This window comes from Pyrus communis, chromosome 9 (genome assembly GCF_963583255.1).
Source record: "Pyrus communis chromosome 9, drPyrComm1.1, whole genome shotgun sequence".
NCBI lineage: Eukaryota > Viridiplantae > Streptophyta > Magnoliopsida > Rosales > Rosaceae > Pyrus > Pyrus communis.
The window spans coordinates 12,993,905-13,010,930 of NC_084811.1; the positions used below are offsets into that span (position 1 = coordinate 12,993,905).

Sequence of the window (17,026 nt, forward strand, 5' to 3'; positions counted from 1 at the left end):
CTACGCCGAGAAGGCTAGCAAGGTGACCTCTACCAACAAGGGTTCAAAAACCCTTCTCGGCCGAGACTTAGATAGGTAACCGGTCGGCCTCGACGCAGTGCTGTTTATCCAAACTGAAGGTGCTCGCCGGGTGCCTCCACAGTGCTGTTTATCCAAACTGAAGGTGTATCGGCAGAAAAAGAAAATGAAAAATCTCAAGGTATTTGAGAGGTTTTGCGCAGGGCAATTGTATGCTGGATTGAAGGGGTTTTTCTGTTGCGTGATTTCTTGTATTTATAGCACCTCATTCCTTGAGACCGATTTGCATCGTGATCTGGATTGGGAGTCCTTGTCCCGTTTCAACTCTAACTCGAACACACCCATTCCCACTGGGTTTCTGAACTTTCCCCCCTTTCGAGGCTTTATTCTTTGCCGGTTGGGAATCCAGGTCGTACCAGGACTTCCTCGACCCTTTCTGTTTATCTGGACTACTTAGGATAGGACTTGTCCGACCTTGCCAACTGGCCCGGGATTTATCATTCGGCCCATAGTATTTGACACAGCCTTGGGCCGAGTACATCCTGCTGCTCGGCCCAACAATATTATTTTGGGCCCAAACAAATACTTAAATGACAAATGTGTTTTAATGTTTTAAAGTAATATTTATGTGGCAATGTGTGGTATGTGAAAATTTAAGAAAAAAATACATTTTTCTTAACGGGTTATAGCGGATCATAACGAGTCGGGTTACTTGACCCGTTGGGTAAAGTGACCCGACCTGTTAAGGACCCGTTAAGATAACGGGTGTGACACGACACGATCCGTTAAGATAATATGTGTTATACGAAACGATATGAATACGACAGACACAACCCATTTACCAGGCTTGAGATAGTGCAAGATGGGGACGGGAGAATGCTACGTGGCGGGTCAACGTGTGAGAGGATGAGCTCACATCCCGCGTACGCGTAGAAACCGCGTCAAATTACAAGTACTAGTGAGAGCAGTCACATCATTCGACCATTCAAAAAGAAAAACAAAAAAAATAAAAGCTGAAAATCCCTTCGCGCACGGAAATTGACCAGAGGAACTGCTTGGATACAATGAGGACTACTTGAGCTCCACTCTCTGATTGTCTTTTATTTTGGCACGTATTCTTTAGATGCTACGTGGAGCCCAATTTCAAGTCTCTAATTTCAGTTTTCGAGTAGTTCACATTTTTCTTACCGTTTTGACCTTTCTCAAAATATTACCTTGCCCAAGATGCCCCTCAATGTAACAATAAAAAGCAAGTTGTTGTAGGCCTAATTTTACTGTGCGAATAGAGAGGGAAAGATCTGGCAGCAAGGGTAACAGAGAGAAAGGCTTGAGGAATTATGCGGTTTATATTTCTCATGTCTTGTGTGTATTTATACTAATAAAAGGGAGAGCGGGAGAAACTTATTCTTTAAGTAGTACAAGTTGTACGAGAAAAATCTTCTAGATCTTATAGGAATACATAATCTACTAGAATTTAAACATTCCCACTCTTAATGAAATTAGGATTGCAACATTGACTCTTGTGTGTGTAAATACTCAAGTAAATTGCGCATCAAATCATGGCTATCCTTGAAAACTTTTTGCTTCATATGTTGCTAGAGGCCCAACTGTTAGGTTTTAGACACACAGAGGAGAACATATATGTGGGAGAGAGCACACATCCAAGTATGTAACATCTTCCTGCTTGGCCGCAAGCTTTGATGTGGATCTTAGGAAAAATCAGAAGATGTATGTACCATCGATCTTTCATCGTTAGGTTTTGGAGGGGATAAAAGGGATGACAGATGAGAACGATTTTATCCTTAAGAGTAATCACGTGCTAGTATTTGATGATAAAGTGAATGATATTTATTCGAATATGATGGTGAGGGGTCAATTGGCTTATTGAAAATGGGAAAAATAGTTTAGGTGGTCAATTTTAACTTGAGTAATAATTCAGATGATCAAAAGGACGTTTACCTAACTTAAAATTGGGCCAAACTTAGCCCAAAAAAACTGGCGGTGTCACACCAATGCGCGTAGACGTGCCAACTTTTTCTCCCAATGGGGTGATCTGACACACCTCAAGCTTGACATGCAGCAAAGTTGTAGCGGGTGGGACCCACCGCCGACAGCTTTGTCAACCACCAATTTCGGAGCCCAACGACTATTTTCCGATCCAATGAACCACGTGATTGAACCATTGGTTGATTTAATGGTTCAGATTCAAACTTATTTTTTTCAATATAAAATTTATAAATACCTTAAATCTAATGACTGTGATTGAATATGATCAAATATAATGGTAAAAGAAAAGATATAATGGCCTAAATTAAATCCGGCTAAAAATAATTAAAAAATTATTTAAATCAAAATTCACCTAAAAACTCAAGAACTACCGATGTATTTGTTCAAACATCCACACATAATTTACTTTCCTTTTAGAATTCTTCTATTTTTTTTCTTTCTTACTGACTTCCAAAACTAATTCTTCCCATTTTCAAAATGTTCAAGATGGCGAGAAATGATATTAGAGGACCTAATTAGTCCAATGATGAAGATGTTGCTTTGTGCTTGGTATGGGTTTCTACTCGCAAAGATGGTGTCGTTCTTAAAAATCAAAATAAAAAGGTCTTGTGGCCTAAAATTGCTAACAAGTTCAATTCCAACTCCAACACCAATCGAAGGGAAAGAAATGGTGTTTACGATCGTCAAAAGATTATTAATAAAGCATGCACTTTGTGAAAGGAAAGTTTGGAGAAAGCGTGGTTGTAATTGAGCTAATATCCCCAGAAATTTGCAAGGGATCGAGCTAATAAGCTCCAGAATCCCAAATGCAAGTAAAAATCTCTCACCTAGAGAGAACCCCGAACCCGCTGACAACTAGGGATTTTGTCTTTTAACAATATTTGATATTTGAACAGATTTGACCTTTTATTATGGTTGTAACAATTAACTATTTTAATTTTATTTTCGTAAGATTAGAATTATATTAATCAATTAAATTCGAATAGAAACATTTACATCTTTTGCTAAGGTATTAAATGGGCTGCAGAATTACTTTGACGATGAGTGAAGATAAACTTCACCAACTAGAAAGTATCATAGCCCAAATATCAACCAAATAAGCCTTTATTAACACGTCTCTTGGAAATTAACTACATTAATTTTAAAAATTTCAATTAATAGTATATTTTTTTTGAAATGGAACCAACAGTTAATGAGGGTAGTGAAGTGTTTAGTATTTTGTAATTATGAGGGTAGTGAAGTGTTTAGTATTTTGTAATTAAAGTGCTTAATACACAATCAGGAAAAGACCCTACATTTATTTAGATATGTCAGAATCTGCTGGAGTTTCCTTGTATGCCATAGAGAATTCAGCTATCTAAGACCTAGAGGGGCGAAAAACAGAAGGGTGAATGGGCACAAAAACAAAGGTTTATAAAACACATTTATTTTTCGAATATACTAACCCCTTGCTGTAAAACATGTATAGTTTCTAGAAAAATCATACTACGTATAAGTATGAAAACAACAGTAAATAACAATAATGCCATAATACGCCAAACTACAATATCTCAATAATAATAATAATGCTAGAAATACGCCAAACTACGATATCACAACAATAGCATAATGAAAACAGGTTGCTCATCAATCTATGCTAGCACACGAGTTCATGCAGATAGTTTCTGACATGAACAGGACTGGGGTGTAATGTATAAGTATGATGTAGTGCTACAATCACATGAAATGGATGGGAAATGGCCTGAAAATGCCTCGAAAGTCCAAAAATGGACGGGAAATGGCCTGAAAATGCCTCAAAAGTCTTAGCCTAAAACTAGACTCCTCGAACTCGCTTGCTTTGATGTCAACTTGACTCCAAACTTAGTCTAGGGACCCTAGGAAGTTGTGTAGAAACTTCCCCACGTCCTAAAACCTTGTAACTCGGCCTAAAACTCGTCGAAGGAAAACTCACTGGGTCGGACCTTCCGAGTTGGTGAGTCAAAACTCGGTCATTTCTAGTATGGCTGAGTTCGTGGGTTCGAGAGGAGTACAATGGTGGAGTTTGTGAGCTCTATCTGTGAAGTTTTGATGTTGTTCTAGAAGTTTGCAGGGAAAGGGAAAGTTTCGGTGAGAGAGAATGAGAAGAGAAAGAGAAAGAGAGAAAGAGAGAGTGATGGAGCAGTTTTCGATTAGGGAGAGGTGTGAGGAGTGATTTTGATTGGGTGAAGGATTTGAGGGAGTGTGTTGATTGGTTATGAGGGTTTTAGGGGAAAATGAGTGAATATAAGGGTTTTGACGGCACACGAAATAGTTTTAAAAGAAGAAAATGATAAGGTTTTTCACATTTTGTACAATAAATCATACATAAAAATCCGTCTCCTTATCAAAAACAATGTTTCCAACACTGATACATTAACACACGTGTGTACATTTTTACCCGTTGTTAATGTACTTTGATTGAGCGTAACTTTTTCGTTATAGATCCGATTCGGGTCTAACTGGCATTCACGAGTTCGTAAAGACGAGCACTAAATAATTTAAAAGCCAAATAAGTATGTCCACGTCAGTTTCCATTTTTACCAAAAAGGACATAAACGTCACTTTACACAATTGGGGATAAAATTACATAGAAAATTAGGGACGGGTCATCACAATCTACCCCTTTAAGAAAATTTCGTCCTTGAAATTTCAACATTACTACAGATCATAATCAAAGAACAAGCGTGAATAAAGATCTCACATACGCTCCTCTGTCTCCCAAGTGGCTTCCTCAACATAGTGGTTTCTCCATAAGACTTTCACCATAGAACGGTCTTGTTACTGAGAACTTTGTCTTTCCTGTCAAGAATTGTCACTAGAACCTCATCATCAGTCAAATATGGATTAATCTCTAACGGCTGAGGAGGAATTACATGTGACGGATCAGAGACATATCTTCGTTGCATTGACACGTGGAACACATTATGCACCTTTAACAACTCTGGAGGTAGATCAAGTTGGTAAGCAATTTCACATACTCGCTCAATGATCTGATGTAACGAGAACTTAGCTTTCCTTTCTTCCCAAAACGTACAATGCCTTTCCATGGTGACAACTTTAAGAATACCCAATCTCTATCCTTATATACTTTGTCTGTCGAATGTTTGTCAGCTATACTTTTTTGCCGATCCTGCACTGCTTTCAGGTTAGCCTTTATCACCTGAATATTCTATGTCGTCTCATCCACAATCTCAGGGCCCACTAAAACTCTTTCGCCTACCTCGAACCAACATAATGGTTGACAACATGGTTTCCTATAAAGCGCCTCAGCTGGAGTGAAAGCTGTTGTTGTAGGCGAATTCTATCAAAGGAAAGCGTTTGTGCCATACATCTTCGAACTGTAGGACTGAAGATCTTAGCATGTCTCACAACGTCTGAATAGTTCTCTCTGATTGCCCATCGGTTTGAGGATGATAGTCAGTGCTGTAGAGTAATTTCGAATCGAGAGCTTCTTGAAATGCTACCCAAAATTTCAAAGTAAATCTGGGGTCCCGATTAGAGATGATACTAACTGGAACACCATTATACTTGACGATTCCAGAGATGAAGAGTTAGGCCAACTGACTTAGCGAATAGTTTTCACAAACAGGTATGAAGTGCGTTAACTTGGTAAGTCGATCTACTATCACCCAAATACCGTTATAGCCATTACGTGTACGAGGCAACTTGTACACGAAATCCATTGTGATATCTTCCCATTTTCACTGGGGTATGGGAAGTGGCTGTAACAACCCAAATGGTTTTTTTCTTTCTGCCTTGACCTGCTGACAGACCGAACAACGACTCACGTATTTAGCACTCACTCTTCATTCCTGGCCAGTAGTAGAAATGTCAGATAGTATGATACAACTTAGTGCCTCCAGGATGCATTGCATAAGCTGAAATATGCTCATCATCGAGTATTTCTTTCTTCAGTTCTTCCACCTTAGGTACATACATCCGATCGCCTTGCATGAGCATACAATTAGGCATTCGAATCCTTAGAGCTCCCCTATTACCACTTAACACCGCTTGCTTTAACTTATGGGATTTAGAGTCATAACTTATGGGATTCAGAGTCATTCATCTGAGCCTCAAGAAACACAATCCAATAAAATAGGTCTAACTTGAAAGTTGGCAAGTAAGGCTCCCTGTTGATCCGTTCCCAAAACTACTCCAGTGGATCTTAGGTCGGTCAGAAAAGGAACACAACATGCATAATGAGCATTAAGTTGACCGTGAGATTTCCTACTAAGAGCATCTGCTATAGTATTCGCACGACCAGGATGGTATTCAATAATGCAGTTATAATCGTTGATCAACTTCATCCATCTACACTACCGGAGTTTAAGTTCTTTCTGAGTGAAGATATACTTGAGGCTCTTATGTGAAGATTCAACATGTTTCCCCATAAAGATAGTGTTGCCAAATTTTCAAAGCGAAAACAATAGTTACCAACTTGAGATCATGAGTATGATAATTCATTTCATGGGGTTTTAATTGGCGTGAAGCATACACAATCACCTTTCTATACTACGTCAGCACGCAACCCAGACCATTTAAAGTGGCATCACTATAGATCTCGAAATTCCCACTGTCATCGGGAAATGCCAAAACAGGTGCATGAGTGAGACAATACTTCAACTGTTGAAAACTCCATTCACAGTCATCACTCCATTCAACATTAACTCATTTCCTGGTCAACTTTGTCAAAGGCAGGGCTATAGTTGAGAAATCTTTCATAAAACGTCAATAGAAACCCGCAAGACCAAGAAAACTTCTAACTTCAGTGATAGTCTGAGGTTGCTCCTAGTTTTCCATTGTTACTACTTTTTGGGGATCTACGAGAACACCCTGAGCTGATATCACGTGTCCTAAGAATGACACCTGATCCAGCCATAACTGGCACTTACTAAACTTAGTGTACAGTTGATTCTCCCTTAGCTTCTTCAAAACTAGACGTAGATTCCTAGCATGGTCAGCCTCGTTCTTAGAATACACCAGAATGTCATGAATGAAGATAATTATGAATCTATCAAGGTACAGACGGAATATTCGATAAATCAGGTCCATAAAAGCTGTTGGAGCATTAGTTTACTCGAATGGCATCATAAGAAACCATATTGAGTTCGGAATGCTGTTTTCAGAACATCATCACTTCTGATCTTCAATTGATAATAGGCAGACCTTAGATTGATTTTCAAGAAGACATAAGCACAACGAAGCTGATAAAAAAGATCATCGATACGAGGCAACGAATAACAGTTTTTAACCATTACCCGATTCAATTGCTTGTAATCGATACATAGCCTCAAAGTTCCATCTTTCTTCCTTACAAACAAGACTACAGCTCCCCAAGGGGAAGTGCTTGGCTAAATAAACCCATTTTCAACAAGTTCTTGCAACTGAGTTTTTAATTCCCTTAACTCTACAGGAGTCGTACGATAAGGAGTTAGAAAAATAGGATTGGTACCTCGAATTAGGTCGATAGTGAACTCTACTTCACGATCCAGTGGTAGACCAGGTAAGTCATCGGGAAAAACATCAGGAAAATGTCTGACTACTTGAACGTCTTCTATGCGAGCATAAGTGTCCTCAATCATTACTACATGAGCTAAGTAGCCTTAATAATAACAATCTTCTAATGACAATTCAGCATGGCACGGTTGTAATCTAACCAATCCATGCCCAATATAATGTCAAAGTCAACGATATCTAAATGAACAAGATTGGCTGGCATTACGACATCCTCGATACTCCCAACTAACATAACAAACTTCATCCCTAGGCATTATGAATTTTAACACGTAACCGAGGGGAGTGGGGTGAGGTTGAGTTTTTTGAGCAAATGTATGGGAAATAACAGAATGAGTAGCACCTGAGTCAATTAATATTCTAGCAAAATGGCCAAGAACATTCAACATACCCATAATCAAGTCAAGGTTACCCTGAGCATCCTTCAAGGTGATGTGATTCACATGACCCTGTGCTTGCTATTGACACGACCCTAGGCATTACTTTTATCCTCATCATCATCGTCATCATCAGGAGCATTATAGAATCCTTAACACGAAGCAGAACCTCAAAGAATTCTTGGTAGGTAGAGCACATAATAGAAGTCGCTAAAGAACGCAACCGCTTACGAGTTCCCTTTTTAAAATAACGGAGCATCTCCCTAGTATTCTCAGCAATCTCGGGGCAATAATTGGATAAGTTAGTGAACTTTCGATGGTACTTTGTGGCTGACTTCTTAACTTGTCTCAACTCTGTGAATTCTTCTCTCTTCCAGTCCTTATACTCCAGAAGTGTGAATCTCACCTCAAATAGGAGTCTGAACACATTCCAATTCGTGGCATCTTAAATGGACAATGGGCATGACTCCTGAGCCCACCACGATCCAACTCCCAGACAGAAAAACCAAGTCGTTGTCTCGACCTATCTCTCATCTAGAAGATTCCCTTGTCGCTGCATAACTCGGAAAGTCTTCTCAACATGGTCGATCCAACTCTCAGATTTCTCGAGCTCCTCATTACTGAAGAAATTATTTATCTGTAGGTGGGACATAGTCTTTAAGGTGGTCCTTTAGGGAGGACAAGGTGTGGATTGAATGGTGCTAGTGATCACCTCACCCAGTTGCCTAAAATTGGGAAAATGAGTCTCAAAAGGGAAACGTAGTTCTTTACGAGGTGGCATGATTCTGACATAAGAGATCAAAAATTATTAGGACCTATAGCACAAACAAGGAATCCATGACTGCCAAAAATCTTATGCTCTGATAAAAAACTGACACACTCTAGCCGGAGTCGAAACATATTGGCCATCACCTGAAGGTGACATAACCAAAAGTGTAAATGATGTAAAAATGTGAATAAATTAAAATCAAAACTAGAACTTTTTTAAACTAATAAAGTTAGTGCGCAGTAGTGGTAGAACCCATAGAGTACAAATATTCAGAGCATAGATGACAAAATAGTGTGCAGTCTAAACTAATTAAAGTGCTTAATACACAATAGGGAAAAGACCCTACATTTATTTAGATATGTTAGAATCTGCCGGAGTTCCTCGCATGCCACAGAGAATTCAGCTATCTAAGACCTGGAGGGTCGAAAAACAGAAGGGTGAATAGGCACAAAAACAAAGGTATATAAAACACATTTATTTTCCAAATATACTAACCCTTCGTTGTAAAACATGTATAGTTTCCAGAAAAATCATAATACGTATAAGTATGAAAACAACAGTAAATAACAATACTGCCAAAATACGCCAAACTATATATCTCAATAATAATAATGCTAGAAATACACCAAACTACGATATCACAACAATAGCATAATGAAAACAGGTTACTCATCAATCTACGATAGGACATGAGTTCACGTAGATAGTTTCTGACATGAACAGGAATAGGGTGTAATATATAAGTACGCTTTAGTGCTACAATCACGTGAAGACTAGCAATAATCGCGATCACCTACGAGTCAGAGTTGCCTAATGCAACCTGTATGACAAGACTGACACCTACTTGGATCCAAGGCGAGTGTGCAGTGCAGAGGTGAACATACACGTGAAAGACTAGCCCTGGCCCTGGGCAAACACTAACACCAGGGTACAATAATGATGAGCAGACTACATGCATAAATATGAACATGCCACAACCATTCAATAATTCTAGTCAACAAACGTACCTGTGCATCCCGTAGGAATATTTTAGCATTTCATAGCAATATAAGAAATTTCATAGCAATATAAAATTTCTTATAACATGTTTAATCATGGCATAATAGACGTAATATCAATCTAAAAATAATAGTGCCATGATTTAATACGTTATAAGAAATATTATAATGCCGTGAAACGCTAACATAATCCTACAAGATGCTTAGGTAAGCTTACAATGTTGATTAGGAGTTATTGAATTGTTATGGCATGGTTATATTTATGTAGTTTGCTCATCATTACTGCACCCTGGTGTTAGTGCTCACTCGGGGCCAGGGCTAGTCTTTCACGTGTATGTTCACCTCTACACTGCACGCTCGCCTTGGATCCAAGTAGGTGTCAGTCATGTTGTACATGTTGCATTAAGCAACTCCGACTCGTAGGTGATCGCGATTATCACTAGTCTTCACGTGATTGTAGCACTAGAGCATACTTATGCATTACACCCCAATCGTGTTCATGTCAAAAACTATCTGCATGAACTCATTGCTAGCGTAGATTGATGAGCAACCTGTTTTCATTATGCTATTGTTGTGATATCATAGTTTGGCATATTTCTAGCATCATTATTATTAAGATATTGTAGTTTGGCGTATTTTGGCATTATTATTATTTACTGTTATTTTCATACTTATACGCAATATGATTTTTCAGGAAACTATACATGTTTTATAGCTAGGGGTTAGCATGTTCTGAAAAATAAATGTGTTTTATATACCTTTGTTGTTGTTCCCACTCACCCTTCTATTTTTCACCCCTCCAAGTCCTAAATAGCAGAATTACTCTGTGGCGTACGAGGATTAGCCAGCAATTTTGACATATCCCTATTTAAGTGTAGGAACTTATCCCGTTGTGTACTAAGTACTTAACTAGTTTTGATTACACACTCTTTGTCATCTATGCTCTGAATATTTGCATTCTATGGGTTCTATCCACTAATGTGCACTCACTTTATTAGTTTAAATAAGTTCTAGTTTCGGTTTTAATTTAGTCACATTTTTACATCACTTATACTTTTGGTTATGTCACCTTCGGGTGACGGCCAACATCCCTCGACTCCGGTCGGGGTATGTCAGTAGGGGAGCATTGCATATAGAGACAAAAATATATACAATATTTCTAGGAATTTCACTACTTTTTAAACATTTCAAGGAGAGAAAAACACAAAAATACCTAAAGCCCAGCTCAAAAAACATGGAAACAATTTTTTAAAATACCTGCCTACCCTTAAAAATTATGTTTGTTAATACAGCCCAACTCACACAACTTGAAAAAAATTAATCTGCGCCATCAGTTCAACCTCTCATTGATCATTTTTGCAGGATCACTTTGTAAAACTATATGTAGAATTAGTTTGTATCCTTTATTTCTAGAATTAGTCCAACCCCCTCCTCGACCATTTTTGTAGAATCAGTTTCAAATGTATGTAGAATCTCTTTTGTATACTTTTTAGTAGAATCAGTTTGTATAAATTGAGTAGAATCAGTTTGTATATTTTTAGTAAAACTGCGTACATGCCATAAGTACTACCTGCCCTCAACCACTTAGGACTTTTAATTTGAGTAGGATTTTTAACCAATTTCGTTACGCCATGTGTCATTATTCAAAAGGACAATTTTTGTGGATAGATTTTTGAGTGGATTTGTAACCAATTCTGTAGCACCACGTGTCATGCTCCTGTAAGAATTTTGGATTTTCAATAAGATTTTTAACCAATCTCGTTGTGCTACGTTTTACTATCTGTTTAGAATCCTTGAGAATAGATTTTGATAAAATTTCTAATTTACACTAAGAGAAGAAAAAAAAAACAATGATGTCATCTTCCATATAAATTAACTTTTATATCTCCTTAAAATGTTGTCTTAATATAAAATTAAGTATTAAAAATTTACTTTATATGTAATTTTTCCTAGATAGTAGTATGCCTATTTTTTTGCACCTGAGTTCAATTATTGCCTCCCTGTAGATTAAAAGAGTTTAATATATTCCTTTGTTACAAAAGTTATTTTATATTAAATCATCTATATTTACAAATAAGGATTATTACAAAAGTTTAATCCCCTTTCTTTTTTTGTCTTTTATGTTCACATATTCTGCTGTGTTTCCGCCTCCTATGCATTTCGATATGTCCTCCTCTTCTTATCTTTCTGACATCTCTTTCTCTTGTTCATCCCGGCTTCGATCTCCTTCTTCTGAGATTCGTTTTTTAGCCATACTTTCCGTCGAGATATGTGTGGAGTTCCTATTCTTCAACCGACTCGAGTATACCCAACATCACCACTTTATCTTTGTTGTCTAACTGCTTTTGGCAATGTTGCTCATGGTTTTCCATGGGCTTCTTTCTCTTGATAGCCAATTGATTTCTTTTAGTTGGTTATCTCTACTTTGTGGTTATGCTCGGAGAAGCTATTCAAGTTTGGATGATGAGTTTGGTGAGGTGATGCTTGGTGATGGGCAATAGATTTGTGCAGATCGAGATGTATTGTTTTGGTGAAGGCGGCTACAGTGAATATCTCGGTTTTGTGTTTTTTTGTCATTGGGCCTTAGCTGTTTGACTGCGCCTTGTTGGATTATCTAGTTGGCCATTTTTTTTTTGCTTGTTTATGTTTCTCTATTTGTGGGCCTTTTGTATGTAATTTGTATCTTTGATTAAATCTTCCTTGACCAAAAAAAAAAAAAAAAAAAAAAAAAACGAAAAATATACTAACTCAATGTTATATCGTTAAAAGTCGGATTTCATAAATCAAAATTGATTTTAATAGCTATCTACTTGAGAAGTTTATGGTATATAAGACATGAACTTTAACTGAAATTGCTCCAAATTTTAAAACTTCAAATAATTTTTTTTTAAGGGCACTTATAATGGGAAAATTGCAAATTTGAGATGCAAAAATCATATTTACATTCCATTTTACATTTTTAGCAAATATGGATAAAAGTTTTATTCTAATGAGTGGGATGTAAATTTGAGATTCTATTTAATTTTCTCTTTTTGATTAGTGGGACACACCACCAAAAGATATATATAAAAAAAAATGTAAATTTAGGTTTTTATTTACATCTTCTGATGAAAATGGATAACTTACATTTCACCATTCGAGAATTTTTTGGCAAAGAAAATATGTAGAATGTCAATTTCAAGGCATTTTGCTTCTCCCATTGGAGACACCCTCAATAGTTTTTTGACATAACTGACAAAAAAATTATTTGAAGTATGATTTAGCTCTTGCTCAAATAATATACTACTTTTCATGTTGAAAGAGGGTGTCAAATTTAATTTTTCAGGATAATAATAAAGAAACAACATATTTTAAATTGATTTATACCTTGCCAACTTAGGCCATCTTTAACTGAAGGAGAGCCAAAGGCTATGTTTAGTCCTATAGCCCAACAAGAAATTATATTTTAATGAACAGTGTCAGACCATATTTTATACAATCTCCAACCGAGAGGGCCAAAGGGCCATAGGCCAAGCATAGCCCTTTGACAAAAAACTCATCTCCAGCCAAGGGGGCCAAATGGCTATAGGCCAAACATAACCACCTCAATAATTTATTATTTTAATTGAATTAATAAGGTTTTCAGACATATTTTGAGTGCCACTTGCCACAATAACGAAGAAAGAGTGGTATTCTAGCACCTGCCACAAAGTCAATTTTGACATTCTGGCATTAGAGGGCTAGCCAGTATTCTTGCACCTACCACAAAGTCAATCTTGACATCCTGCCGTTGGAGGGCTGGCTAGAAATGGCCACCCCGCTAGCCTGATTTAGGGATTTTGGCTGGTGGGGCCCACAAGCCATTTGGCCTAGCCTTTGGTTGGAGACAGTTTTCATGTTATTTCGAGCTATTTTTAGCCATACGACTCTTTGGCCAGGTCGGTTGAAGATGACCTTAAATATCCTAGATGATAGCTCTTGAACTGAACATGTATTAAATAAATTAGAAGTGACCTATAAGATTTTGTAATTCATTTCTTAAAACCTTTGTCTCAATGCCTTCACTTTCACTTGAACACAAAAATTATTATTATTTTTGAACAAACGATATTACTTACATTAAGAAAAAGGTTTAACCTCACAATGGGCTAGCAATAATGTGGTTCAAATTCCCCTTTGGGGAGAATCAAACTTAAGACATCTCACATACAGGACTAAGTGGTAGGAATTTAATTAGTTGGTTCCAAGAAAAATAATTATTAATGGGTGATTTAACAAAAGTGGTGTAAACGCGTGAATCTATAGTGACACACAAACTAATAATAACATATTTGGTAAGCATTTTTTTTTCTTCTTTTATTACTTTTGACTTCCACATGCCATGCAGGCGCTTGGTTGTGAATGAGAGTTATTGTAGTTGAAGTTACCAAAAAGAGTAAAAATAGGATGTTGGAAGCAAGTGCGAAATTACAATTCACCCTTATTTATTAGAATTACTAGCAGATGCCCACACACACCATGTGAGCAATCTCATCTCATTTTGTTTTTCTATTATTAAGTGTGATTAGTTTTTGAAATTTTTTTAAAAAAATCAATTATGAAAATTGGGAAAATGATGAGCAGTTTTTTATTTTTTATTTTTAAATAGAGCATGATATGCTAACCTGACTGTGAGGCTGGTGTAAAAAACAGTAAAATTTATGTTTATGTAATTAGTAAATTGAACATTTTTTTTTTTTGCTTAGTTTTGATGAGGGATTAAAATAGTAATTTCATAGAATTTTGAATGACAACCATAGTTTTATTGATAAATAGTTTCAATTATTAAACTCACTTGATAATAAGATGTGATGGTATAGAAAGATGTATATTTTTGTGCTAGTCATATGATATGGACAATATGGTAATTTGGAGATGCACAACTTGGAAGACCATAAAGAGGACTAAGGGTAAAATGGTAAAATAGGGATGGGATAGGAGATGATTGGGTGGGAGGGGATGCATTGGAACCGAGATGCGCTGCAAGCCGATATAAAAATATCAGCCTAACGCGTAAACCCACTACTTTTCCTTGTTTGTCTGAAACACTCTCTCTCTCTCTCTCTCTCTCTCTCTCTCTGCTCACTAATTTCGAAGAGAACAAGAAAAACAAAGAAAAAAAAATCAAGGATCAATGGCGGATCAACTGACCGACGATCAGATCTCTGAGTTCAAGGAAGCCTTCAGTCTATTCGACAAGGATGGAGATGGTTAGACTCAGATCTCTCTGTCTCTTTTCTACCCATTATTTACAGTTATATTATGCGTATTATTTACATGTTTTGATTCCTTCATCTATGTTAGATCTGGGTCTGGTGTTTTCTGATTTAGGATCTAATCTTTGCATTGAATCTTGTTGTAAATGTTGTTTGCGTTTTTAATTTGATTTATTTTCGGAGAATTGTAGATCGTCGATTTTGATTTTGATTTTGAAATTCAAATTTTATTTTTTATGTTTTGTTTCGTGAAATTATTAGCTAGCTGGGTATGTGGAAATTATAAATCAGATTGAAAAGAGCGTTGTGGTTTGATCGATTCAAAATTTCAAATTTGAAATAGGTTCAATCTCGTGTTTGAATGGTATTAGGATGGGTGATTAGTAAAAATGGCAATTTATTTCGGATCTCTGTGATATGATACACTTTGCAACAAGACCCATTTGTTATAATGCCAACTCATATCAAGTTGCATAAGTATGTGATATAGGCAATTGATTTCTTTCTTGCGGAATTATGTGGCGTTCTGCGATGCAGTATTTGTTGGATGCTCTGATGTGTTGTAATTTCTTACGATTTCCATGTTGGGCTGATACGTGCTTGGGATGTGTGTGTTCGTTCTTCATTACTCTTGCTGCTAGGAAATTTAAAATAGGAAAACTAAAGAAAAGAGCTTTAAAACTTTGAATTTTAACTAGATGGACAAAATAAAGGATAAAATGAATTGACTTTTTGGTGTAAAAATATGGTTTTTCGTTAAAGTGAACAGCATCACGGACTTTTCGTTAAAACTACCGGATTGATTTTTTAATGTAAAAATGTGGTTTTTTATTAAAGTGAATAGTACTACGGGCTTTTCGATAAAACTTCCATTTAAAATTGATATGTGTTGTTTTTTAATAGGTGATCGTAGTTGCTAATACCATGCTTTTAAATGTTTGTTTGCGCCCATATGTGTATTGCACAACGGGTGTTTTGCATTTAGATTGTTCTTACTAACATCTGTGTTTTTTTTACTTTACGGCTATTTATGTTTACGTGGTGAACTAGTTCAAAATGGGCGCTGGTTTCCAGTATCTAGAAGGATATGATGCCAATAATTTTCTGTATCTCGTCCCAAAATCTGCATTTCTTGTGTTTCTTGTTGTGCTTATTCTAGAGTTGTTACTATTAAGCATTTGGATGCGTTAGTTGAGTTCCTCATAAGCAAACGTCTGCTGCCCAAGCAAACAACGCAACTTATTGCTGTTTCTAATAATTTTGTTATGCAGGCTGTATCACAACTAAGGAGCTTGGCACTGTCATGAGATCATTGGGGCAGAACCCGACTGAGGCAGAGCTCCAGGACATGATCAATGAAGTGGATGCTGATGGTAATGGGACCATTGACTTTCCTGAGTTCTTAAACCTCATGGCCAGGAAGATGAAGGACACCGACTCTGAGGAGGAGCTGAAAGAGGCTTTCAGAGTGTTTGACAAGGATCAGAATGGCTTCATTTCAGCTGCGGAGCTCCGCCATGTGATGACCAATCTTGGGGAGAAGCTCACAGATGAGGAAGTGGATGAGATGATCCGGGAGGCTGATGTTGATGGGGATGGGCAGATAAATTATGAGGAGTTTGTCAAGGTGATGATGGCTAAGTGAGATACCACTAGTCGAACCCCAACCCACTTATGAACCAATGAAGAAAAGGGGAAAGGGAAGAGGGGGAGAACATGTTTAATTTTAATTTGGGATTCCTAGCTTCCATTTTTATGTTATGGTTTTTGTAATCAAGCCTTGAAAAAGAGTATTAGACTCTTGTTGTGGAGGTGGTGTGGTCTTTTGACAATGTTTTGGCAGTTCAATTTGTTTTTTATTCTCACTTGTTTCCATTTTATTGTTTATTGGTAACCTTTTAACCTTGCGGGAGGATTCATTGTTCTATGCATTAGGGCGTTCATCACTTGGCTTTAAGGTCTGAACTTTGGGAATTTTCTACGGAGTTCTGGAGTATTAGATATTTTGGATCTTTCAACGGTTAGATCTTTGGTTAAAATCACACAAGTCATGATTCGATAGTTAAAAACACCCGGGATATCTTCTATTGC

General features: G+C 37.0%; 1 protein-coding gene across 1 annotated transcript; it reads left to right on the top strand.

Annotated features, from left to right (window-relative positions):
* Positions 1-14,763: 14,763 nt before the first annotated feature.
* Positions 14,764-16,800, top strand: LOC137744775 (calmodulin-7). Its single transcript, XM_068484573.1, has 2 exons — positions 14,764-14,929; positions 16,207-16,800. Exons 1-2 carry the CDS (start codon positions 14,854-14,856, stop codon positions 16,578-16,580), a joined length of 450 nt encoding a protein of 149 aa, XP_068340674.1. The 5' UTR covers positions 14,764-14,853; the 3' UTR covers positions 16,581-16,800.
* Positions 16,801-17,026: the final 226 nt, after the last annotated feature.

Bases quoted from the DNA above. Each gene is read 5' to 3' on its own strand.
- LOC137744775 (XM_068484573.1), top strand. From the start codon at position 14,854: ATGGCGGATCAACTGACCGACGATCAGATCTCTGAGTTCAAGGAAGCC. The intron at 14,930-16,206 runs GTTAGACTCAGA...TTTGTTATGCAG, and splicing joins ATTCGACAAGGATGGAGATG to GCTGTATCACAACTAAGGAG.